This window comes from Anarrhichthys ocellatus, unplaced genomic scaffold (genome assembly GCF_004355925.1).
Source record: "Anarrhichthys ocellatus isolate YVR2014 unplaced genomic scaffold, GSC_Weel_1.0 scaffold603, whole genome shotgun sequence".
NCBI lineage: Eukaryota > Metazoa > Chordata > Actinopteri > Perciformes > Anarhichadidae > Anarrhichthys > Anarrhichthys ocellatus.
In genome coordinates, this window is record NW_022280577.1 from 1 (window position 1) to 10076 (window position 10076).

General features: G+C 42.7%; 2 protein-coding genes across 4 annotated transcripts; one reads left to right on the plus strand and one right to left on the minus strand.

The window, feature by feature from the left end:
* The first annotated feature begins 260 nt into the window (after window positions 1-260).
* LOC116376779 (pre-rRNA-processing protein TSR2 homolog) lies at window positions 261-8458 on the plus strand. 3 transcript variants are annotated; one of them, XM_031838254.1, is made up of 7 exons: window positions 261-354; window positions 2612-2708; window positions 3221-3388; window positions 5406-5496; window positions 5837-5928; window positions 6313-6465; window positions 7949-8458. In XM_031838254.1, the coding sequence occupies exons 2-7, from the start codon at window positions 2682-2684 to the stop codon at window positions 8048-8050; spliced, it is 633 nt and encodes a 210-aa protein (XP_031694114.1). In that variant the 5' UTR covers window positions 261-354; window positions 2612-2681; the 3' UTR covers window positions 8051-8458. The 3 variants fall into 3 exon arrangements, with proteins under 3 accessions (XP_031694114.1, XP_031694113.1, XP_031694115.1); XM_031838253.1 differs by lacking the exon at window positions 261-354 and adding an exon at window positions 1816-1903; XM_031838255.1 differs by lacking the exon at window positions 261-354 and adding an exon at window positions 1816-1903 and having other exon boundaries at window positions 3296-3388.
* On the minus strand, window positions 8022-10058 carry LOC116376781 (SRSF protein kinase 3-like). Its single transcript, XM_031838256.1, has 4 exons — window positions 9860-10058; window positions 9707-9776; window positions 9463-9555; window positions 8022-9391 (listed from the first exon to the last, which is right to left on the minus strand). Exons 1-4 carry the CDS (start codon window positions 9860-9862, stop codon window positions 9207-9209), a joined length of 351 nt encoding a protein of 116 aa, XP_031694116.1. The 5' UTR covers window positions 9863-10058; the 3' UTR covers window positions 8022-9206.
* Between the last annotated feature and the right edge of the window lie 18 nt (window positions 10059-10076).

Below are 10076 nucleotides of genomic sequence, written 5' to 3' on the forward strand. Positions count from 1 at the left end.
TGAAGAGGTCCTCTGGGTCCTGTTGATGGTTCTTGTGTCATTGAAGAGGTCCTCTGGGCCCTGTAGGTGGTTCTTGTGTCATTGAAGAGGTCCTCTGGGTCCTGTAGGTGGTTCCTCTGTCATTGAAGAGGTCCTCTGGGTCCTGTAGGTTGTTCTTGTGCTATTGAAGAGGTTCTCTGGGTCTTGGGTCTAAATGTCTCTTTTTGCCTACAGATGTTCATCCAGACTGCCACGCTGACCGTCTCCATGTCTCTCAGTGCGTTCGTCTCTCTCGGGATGCTCTACATGCCAAAGGTTTACGTCATTATTTGTCACCCCGAACAGAACGTGCAGAAGAGGAAGAGGAGCTTCAAGGTGTGAACACAACTTACTTTGATGCCTGATAGTTGCTGAGTTGCTTTGTTGCCTGTTTTAATGTTTGCTGTGTTGCAGGCTGTAGTCCATGCTGCCAGAGTGTCTCAACGACCTCTAAATGATAAACAGAACGGAGAGACAAAGATTGAACCTGACAGATCGCAGTAGCATTGCAGTATTACTGTAGTATTACTACAGTATTACTACAAATGTCAGGTATTGAAACTACAATCTGAAGTACTGACATTCACAGTTCAACAAGAAAACTGAAATAAAAACATTTACACATTAGCAGCTCGTCTCTGTGGCTGTTGTCTGTCTGTCCTCCACTGCCTTTCATACTGAAACATGTAGACAACTAATTGATGGATTTTCACCGTTCATCTTCCCCTCGGGATGAACTTCAATAACTTTATTGATCCTCTGACTTTTCATCATGAGGTCAACATATTAATGTGTCCAATACTTTGGTTTATGAACAAACCCCTGCAGAACTAAAGACATTTCCATCAGCCTTAGCTGTTTTCTAATAATTAGCTAATGTTCGCAAGCTAATGCGCTAATATAAAACTCATCAGTAGAATGGAATTCTCCTAACGACTAATTTCTGTTGAAACAAAGTTGTAAATTTGACTATTTGAGTAGTCTAAAAGTTTCTTAAAAAGTCAGAAAACAGTCAACATTGAATACAATTTAATCCATTAACTCAAACATTGTCCCAACAAATATTGTGTGTATTATAAAAGACATTTTATAATACACACAATGCTGCATTTTGCGCAGCTCAGATCAATAAGTGCCCAGTCTTCTCTGGCCAGGTTAGAAATGTGTCGACTGTGGTCTAAGAAGAGTCCATGTTTGATTCAATGAGCTATCTGACGTTAGCATCGATGATCATAGCGCCCTAGGTTGCTAGCTTTTGTCTCTAGCATGCATGCTAGCCAGCTAGCTAGCTAGTAAGCCAGTTTCAGTGTGAGAATATGTCAATATGTAATTTAAATGTACATTAATACAATAATATGGAGCAATGTTGAATTGACTAATCGACTAATCGTGAACATCCCCAGTAATTAGATGAGTAGGCTACAACACGGTAACACGCTAAACATTAGCATGTTAGCTTTCTGTTCAGCCAATCAGACGCCTCGAGTCATTTAATGTGAGGAACAGGAAGTGGAGGGGCCTCAGGGTGAAGTTTGCTGAGTCGTTGGTTTATTAGTCACATTACAGTCATTTAGCGGACGCTTTTATCCAAAGCGACTTACAATAAGTGTATCTGTCACAGCTCTGCCACTACTATCCTGTTTTTTCCATCTCTCACTCACCTCATCAGTTCATTCAGTGCACCTGCTAGTCACACCCAGCTCATCAGCTCATTACTCTCACCTGCTCACTCTGCTACACCCACTATTTAAACCCCAGTCTCACACACGCTCACTGCCAGATCGTTCTCCGCTTTCATGCAAGACCTTCCAGCACATACACTTGGACTGATTCCCCCGTTACCGACCCTGCCTGTTTTGGACTACCCCGCCTTGCTTCTGCCCTGGTAATTCACTCAGCCTTCTGTTCCCGACCACGAGATCCTGCCGCTTTTTCACTGTGATTCTTTTACCTGTTGTGTGTCCAGAGGAAAATACAGCTCTGATTCAAACTATCCCTGGTGTCTGTCGTACTGCTCCTGGGTCTTTACCAAACCCATTACAGTATTCAACATGGTATTCAAGAGAACTACTAACCACCAGAAGTTATAAGTGCATCTCCTTTAAACAAGCATCTAAGAGCATAAACCAGATCAGAAGTAGAGAAACAAACTAGTATGAATACAATACGACCGCCTGTGTTCCACATGTAGACCAGGAGGTGATGGGGGTCGATCCAGACTCACTTTTCTGGACTATTTATTAAGTTCAAACTCTCAAGAATACAAATTATGACTTTATTGTTTACTGTGAGAGAAGGAGCAGAACCAGGAACTACATCTCCCAGCAATGCTCCGAGATGATAGTTGGATTTATGAAAAATAATCATCACAGTTTCAGCTGATGATTGACAGGCAGGGGGCGGAGCTTATGTCCTTGTATGGTCGGCAGGCGGAGCCAACAGGACGAAGATGATTCCTGACGTCTGCAGATATTTGTGGAGGAGCTGCTGAATATTTCAGCTGCTTGTTAATTAAAGATGTATTCTGATGTTAACAGCTGAGTAGCTGTGTGCTCAGGAGCAAGGCACTAACCCACGGTTCGATTCCCTATAGATTAAATCGACTTCTGTCTCCTCGTCTACCAACAACCATCCGAGTGTGAACCTGAGACTCAACACTTCCAATGATTTCCAATATCCTGTTCGATCAGGTAAACCTGTTATTATACAGGTAACGAGTCACAGCAATAAACATATTACACTTTAATACAATGATCATAAACAGATACATACATGAACTTTAATCATCCACCTGGACGTGTGGACAATAGGAGCCGGGCATCGAACCTGCATCCTTGTGGTCAAAGGACAACCGGCTCTACCTGGATGTGTTATTACTCTTTGTTTTCCCCGTACAACTCTGTAAACTACGTGTAGTATTACCCAGATATGCTCGTTAATACCACGTTATTACTCAGTCATTACCTCTTTATTATCAAACTATCATTATCAAGCTGTCATGTGACCATAACAGCTGATAGAGTGAGTTTCAGTTTCTCTGTAGGTGAGAAGCAGCTCATAGAACGAGTCTCCTGTTAGTCTCTTTGGTTAATGATAATAATAATGTATGTATGTATGTATATAATTTATATTTAATTAATAAATAATTCATCAGTCATTGACTCAAATTAGATAGATAGATGTATACTTTATTCATCCCCAGGGGGAAATTTCTTCCGTTTCTTCACTCGACTCTTTCTGTCTGATCCGGATCCGTTTCTTCACTCGACTCTTTGAGTCTGTCAGATCCAACATGGCGGCTTCTAACCATTCACGTGAGCTCTTCACGGCTGGAGTGAGAGCGGTTCTTCACAGCTGGCCGGTTCTACAGGTAAATATGAGACAGAGCACACTCCTGAGCGACTGTTACTGACGGGACGATGCTAACAGGCTAGTGCTAACAGGTGTGTGAGATGCGGTTATTCTCCTGATGAGATGAATGTTTGATGTACTATAGATATCCTGAGATCATGATGTTTCAGACGCGTTTGGATGACGTCAGTTTACTATTATTATTATTACACACGTGATAAACGTGTAATTTGATGCTTTCTCAACATTAACTTTCATCCAATAACGTTTTTATTCTTCTATAATTGTAGAATTGGACTCCAACAAATGAGTGATCAGTTGGGAACTCTGTGGGGGTCTCCGTACCTCTGTAGGGGGGTCCAGAACTCTCTAGGGCAGGGATTCCCAAAGTGTGGAGCTGCCTCTAGGGGGTGTGAGAGAGAGAGAGAGAGAGAGAGAGAGAGCCCATCCCGGAGTCAAGGTGAAAGAAGAGGGAGTATGATGAAAATGATCTGGGTCTGGGCTTCACTTGGATTGGCAATGCAGATTGCCCAAAGCCACAGTGCGTGGTGTGCAGTGAGGTTCTGGCTAACAGCTGTCTGAAGCCCTCTTATTTACGTCGCCACCTGAACACCAAGCATGCCAGTGCAAGTCAAAAGCCCCTTACATTTGTATATCGAAATTGGAGGAGTTGCAGCCCAAAACAACTGCAGTCTCATTCATGTGTTGGGTCTACATAAAACGCACTGCGGGCTTCATATCTGGTCACAGAATAGCAAGAAAGAGGCTACCTCACACAATCGCCGAAGACGTGTGCTTGCCAGCTGCCAAAGAGATGGTGGAATGTATGATTGGAGAGAGAGAAGCAAACAAGTTGGACGTGATCCCGGTGTCCAACAACACTGCGTCGCCGCATCGATGTGTGGAGCCTGAGATCTTCCCCAACGAGAGAAGGCCGGAGAGCACGCTCCACTGTTTTACAGTAGAGTTGCTTCTTAATATATCTACCATATACTGGTTTACAATTAAAAGTATTTAATCCTACTGAAGCTAATACAATTACAGAATGAAGTACACTACTAACAGAATATATAATATGATCCGCGCGGAAAAGCTATTCACTCGCGACTCAGCCTGAAAACCCAGATGTTTCCACGCTGAGAGCCGAGCAAGAAGAGAGCGAATAGCCCTTCCAGCACTTCCTCATACAGTTTGAAATCTCCCCCCCCTTTTGTCCATCTTAATTCCTATTGGCTAATTTCGGTTGCCTCCTCCTGGCGTCAGGCTTCCGAAAACCCTCGCGCGGGTACAACCTGCAAATGTCTGTCTAGAAGTCTGACTTTCCCTTGGCTATTCTTCACAGTTTAATACATTCAATGACTGTCTTTTATGGCTTAACACTCCTACGATAAACTTTCTATATAAAGATAAGGATTTGCAACTTTTGGCAAAAACCTTCACAAGTTTCACAAACGAATATAAAGGTGCTACAAATTCTACTAAGATACACTTCTAACTACAAAACACTTCTAACTACAAATTCTAAAACACTTACAATTATGAATCTTCTAATTATGTATTCCAAAACACTTCTAATTATGATTTCTTAATTATGAATCATTAAACACTTCTATTGGAATTTCTTAAAACACACTTCTAAACCCAAATTTCCTACAGATGCTTTGTCCCAATCTGAGACTACACATGTGGCCAATCTGGCCAATCTTCTGGTGTACGTCCGTTACCTTTTCGAAGGCACGGTGCAGGAAGATGTTTTTTATCTTGTAAACAAACGCCACGCGCAAGCAAACTGTTCTCTCATTGGGCCGATTTTTATCCTCTGTTGCTTTTTTTTTTTTTTTTTTTTTTTTTTTGAAGGTGTGGGGGATTGGGGGTGCGTGAACTCAGTCGGGATGTAGAAGGGGGTGCGTGGCCTAAAAGGTTTGGGAACCACTGCTCTGGGGGGGTCTGGAACTCTGTAAGGGTCTCCGGACCTCTCTAGGGTTTTATCTCAGACTCGGACTCAAACTCTCAGATGTGTGCTTTTGTGTCCTCAGATTGCGGTGGACAACGGGTTTGGAGGCGTGTACGGGCAGCAGAAAGCTGATTGGATGGTGGATGTAGTCCAGCAGTATTTCCATGACAACGGTAAGTAACGAAACCTGTCAACAGCAGTTTATTGTTCAGGTACTCTGTTCACTACCTGTTCAGGTACTCTGTTCACTACCTGTTCTCTACCTGTTCGGGTACTCTGTTCTCTACCTGTTCGGGTACTCTGTTCTCTACCTGTTCGGGTACTCTGTTCTCTACCTGCTCGGGTACTCTGTTCAACTCCCAAATATCAAACGCGTTTGAAATTAATTTTAAGACTTAATCTTGAGTCTAGTTTAAAGACCCAAAGACTAATTTTAAACTTTAACTGCTGGATGTTTAACAAGTTAAATCAGTTCATGTTTCAACTAATAATAACTTCTCTCGCTCTGTGTAGCTGACCTGCAGCAGTGCGAGGTGGAGGACTTCATTGCTGAACTGATGGATCAAGAGTTTGACACAGTGGTGGATGATGGGAGTTTACCGCAGGTACACACACACACACACACACACACACAGGATGAACTCTGAATGAGACCATTGAAGTAAAAACATTGTGAAAGGGTTAAAGTTCAACGTGGTGTCGACCTGTCAATCACTGTGTAGCCCCTGCTTTATGGTCTGTTTGACTCTAAATGGACCATAATGTACTAAATGAACATCATGCTGTATTGAAGAAGACTTGAATCTAGAGACTGAGACCATAAACTCATGTTTACAATGTTTACTGAGGTCATAAATCAAGAGAGAAGTAGTCATTTTCTCATAGACTTCTATACAACCAGAGGAGTCGCCCCCTGGTGGACACTAGAGAGAATGCAGCTTCAACACATCTGAAAGGTGTAAATCATGATGTGAAACCTGTGTTTCCAGGTGTGTGACAGTCTGGTCCAGGCCTTCAGTCAGTGGCAGCAGGGGGCGCTAGAGCAGCTCCAACAAACCATCAACACTCTGACACAGAAGAAGAGTCAGAGGGTCACAGCTCCGCCCACACACTCTGATGAAGACAGCGGTGATGAAACACAGGTACGTCTTACCTGATACTCTGTCATAGTATTGGGCCGTGCATTTTACTCTCCCCACAGCGTTCAGCTGTTCCTACTGATTCAAACAATCCCCATTCCTCCAAACCATCATTCCTGCTTTGTTAAAGAAAACAAAACCTCAGAGAATCAAATGTCCGAAATAACCCCGCGATGACAGGATGCTTCGTCATTAATGGACAAGTCAGAATGTAATTAACACAATGACAAGAACAAACTCACAAGAACCAGTCACATATATTCATATGGCAACAAATCAATCCAGCAGACCTGCAGCACTAGAGCACGAGCTATTCATATTGTTCATATTATATTATTCATAGAAACGACACGATAGACATATGAACACAGTAGAAACGCTACAGCAGATGTAAAAACACAAAAGCAGTTCACTTACCACAGCTGCCTTCACTTAAAGACAAATTCCATCCTCCTTTCTTTAACAAAGTTCGTAACTCACAAATCTGTTTCTCCTCCTTCAGCCATTGAAGTTAAAAAACAAAGCGAGGTTAAAAAAAAACAATCTACAGCAAGCAAAACACTAAAAATGTCATAACTTCTCTTCCATATGTTTCAACCTGAACTCTTACTAAACACTAAGATCTGCTAGCTAGCTTTCTGTTTGACAAAAGTCACGCTGGCCCACTGACCAATCACGGCGCACGTTAATGCAGACGTACTTAGAGGCTACCTGGGTACCACTGACACGTCAAAGAATACGCCCAACATGTCAAACTAAAGCTCTGATTGGTTGAACACTATGACAATCAACAATATCGTCCCCATTCACTTAAACTGCACATGGATTCACTTGTGAGTCTGCAGGCCTCTGTTCTTACCTAGAGACACAGAGGTGAGATCTGATTGGATAAAAGCTCTACTTAAAACAAGCTGCACTGGAAGCAGAGCAACTGAGGAAGACAGGAGCTCTGCAATGAGAACATAAGATAATGGGAAACATATTTTCATAAATTATAATACATGTAGTGTATTTCAGAAACATTATTAAATATAATTTTGTGATTCTGTTTAGGCCAACAGAGAAGGCCTTGCAGGCCCTGACGGCCCACCACTGGTATAGTGTGATGTCATAGTGTGATGCTAAATAAGTATGAAAAACTGAAGATGCATCCAGAAACGGGATTTTCTTTCATGTTTTTATTTGAAAAAATTAATTAGAACAGATTTTCAAAGTAGTAGTTTTCTTTCCTTTATTTTGTTGACTAATTGTTTTCGCTCTTACATGTTTTGTTCCTTTTTTTTAAATGTTTACCGTTTGCTTACTAAATATTACACCTCGTCATCCTTTTAAAGTCTGTTCATATAAAACTCTGTCGCTGGTGTAAATGAACAAAGTACTTTACTTAGTTTCTATTCTTCACTACGTTGCAGATCATTCTTTTGTAAATGACGGTCACATAAATCAGGAGTTTGTATCTTACAGTAATGAATGTTTGTGTGTTCAGGTGATGGAGTGTGAATCCTCCGTTCCATCAGTCAGCAGCAGAGATCCTCCTCCTCCTCGTGATGAAGAGGCCGGGTGGACGGTTGTGCGTAAGAAGAAGTGAAGAGGAACACGTAGCGCAGTATGAACTGTTGAACTCAGAATCAGCTGACATTGCACATTGTGGACGGGTCCGTGTGTGACGGTGTGCACAGTGCCGGTGTTCTTCTGCTGCAGTCTGGATCTGAAGGAGAAAGCTTCATCGCACCGACTCACTCGTGTTTTTATATTAAACCTGTTGACTTCACTGTGTCCTGGGCGACGTCACTCGATAATCTGACTGTACTCCTACATTATGACGTCACGTCACACTGACATCACATCGTACGAGGGCTGTATATTAAATGTCAGCGTTTCATTCACGGCTTCTGTTGTTTCAAAAATGGGTAAAAACAGGATTTTTTTTGTTATTGTGGTCCTATAAATGTAATTTACGGTTCTAGACTTCCCTTTTACTACGGATATGTGCCCCCCCCCCCCTTCAACATCAAGTGATGCACGATCATTTTAATACTGAAGTCATGGTAGAGGTGAGAGGTCAAAGCAAACATCTCAGACCAGCTTTCATCTTTATTTTCACAAGAAGAAATAGTCCAAACAAAGAAATATAAAACATTAATGTCTGGTGATGTCACTGACAGGAAGAGGGGGTTCCGGGGTCATTTTAAGGCACTATTTATTACATGAACATAGAAACAGGTGAGGTTTGAGCTACAGGGATCAATACTGTCAATACAAACGATACCAACCGTCAGTGAGAAGGTTGGCTGCTCTACGGAAGCTACGGTGTGCTCATCTAAACCTTCTAAAGTCTTCATCATCAGGGAGTCTCTGATCAATAGACAATAAGAGGCCGTCTGTAAAATACAAACTCGGCACAATTCAACAAACAGCAGAATTCACATGGAAACTTTGAGGCAGAAAATCAGTCGAATCTAAAACAAAGACACAGAACCAAAGATCAGAACCAGAACTCAGGAAATCAGTTACAACAGAAACACTTTCAGAAACTGATTTCAGAAGAAGGGAAGTTACACCCGACGCTATATCCATAGATCCATCGAGTGATTGTCAGGATAACTTACCAAATAAAACATTTAAATCTCAGTCGAGGCGATAACTTCCCTCTTCACATGAAATCAACTGACAGATTTATAACCTCATCAGTAAGTGTCTGTGTGTACATCAGTGTGTAGTTCATTGTGTGTATCAGTGAGTGTCTATGTGAGCAGCCATGGGTGCTGCAGACATTGAGCTGCAGTCGCTCTGCGTTCCGGCTGCAGCTCCAACATGGTCAACAGGAAGTCGCTGAACTGAGCCGCCTGGTCCAGAGGCCACTCGTACTTCTCCAACAGAACCTCAAACAGACCCCACGGCTTCAAGCTGGAGATGTGACGCAGCTCACCTGAGACGGGAGCACACAGGTGAGACGGGAGCACACAGGTGAGACGGGAGCACACAAACAGACTGTCTCACCTCTCCTGTCGAAGTACTCTCTGGAGTACCTGCCAGACAAAGCGAAGGGCAGAGGAATCGGTCCGAGCAGCTCGATGACGTGAGCGATGTGATCTGCACACAAATAATAAAAATACACACTGAAGTACTCGCTAGTACACAGCAGTACTGTTTGTTATGAGTTGTACCTTTATGCTGAGTGTAATACTAGTGTAGTCCGATAAGACTTCAGTAATGTTTAAAGTATGAGTATTATGTGTAGTACCTTCGTCTCTGGTGTAATCTTCTCCTGAATGAGGTTCAAAGAGGTAATCTCCTGTCGCCAACTCAAAGGCCTGGAACATCAATCAATACATCAATACACAAACGCCGACAGTACGGGTCTACTGATACCAAGACCTGCAGTGTGTGTGTGTACCATGCAGGCGGTGCTCCAGATGTCAGCAGGTGGTCCGTACTCTGCTCCAATCAGAACCTCCAGAGCTCTGTACTGTCTGGTCTGAATGTCCTCTGTGAAGTGCTTGTGCTGGAAGAGAGACAAAGGGAGAGAAAGAGACGTCTGATTGGTTCATACTGACTCTAAGGGTGCTTCTCAAGTCTCTTATTTGTCGTTTCCTTGCTCCTCGCTTGAACCA

What these genes read in the sequence shown, in the direction of transcription:
- LOC116376779 (XM_031838254.1), top strand. Translation starts at nt 2,682, where the DNA reads ATGATTTCCAATATCCTGTTCGATCAG. An exon ending in ACAGCTGGCCGGTTCTACAG is followed by an intron (nt 3,389 to 5,405) that starts GTAAATATGAGA and finishes TTGTGTCCTCAG; the next exon opens with ATTGCGGTGGACAACGGGTT. An exon ending in ACAGCGGTGATGAAACACAG is followed by an intron (nt 6,466 to 7,948) that starts GTACGTCTTACC and finishes TTGTGTGTTCAG; the next exon opens with GTGATGGAGTGTGAATCCTC.
- LOC116376781 (XM_031838256.1), bottom strand. An exon ending in AGATTACACCAGAGACGAAG is followed by an intron (nt 9,556 to 9,706) that starts GTACTACACATA and finishes ATTTGTGTGCAG; the next exon opens with ATCACATCGCTCACGTCATC. An exon ending in AGAGTACTTCGACAGGAGAG is followed by an intron (nt 9,392 to 9,462) that starts GTGAGACAGTCT and finishes CTCCCGTCTCAG; the next exon opens with GTGAGCTGCGTCACATCTCC.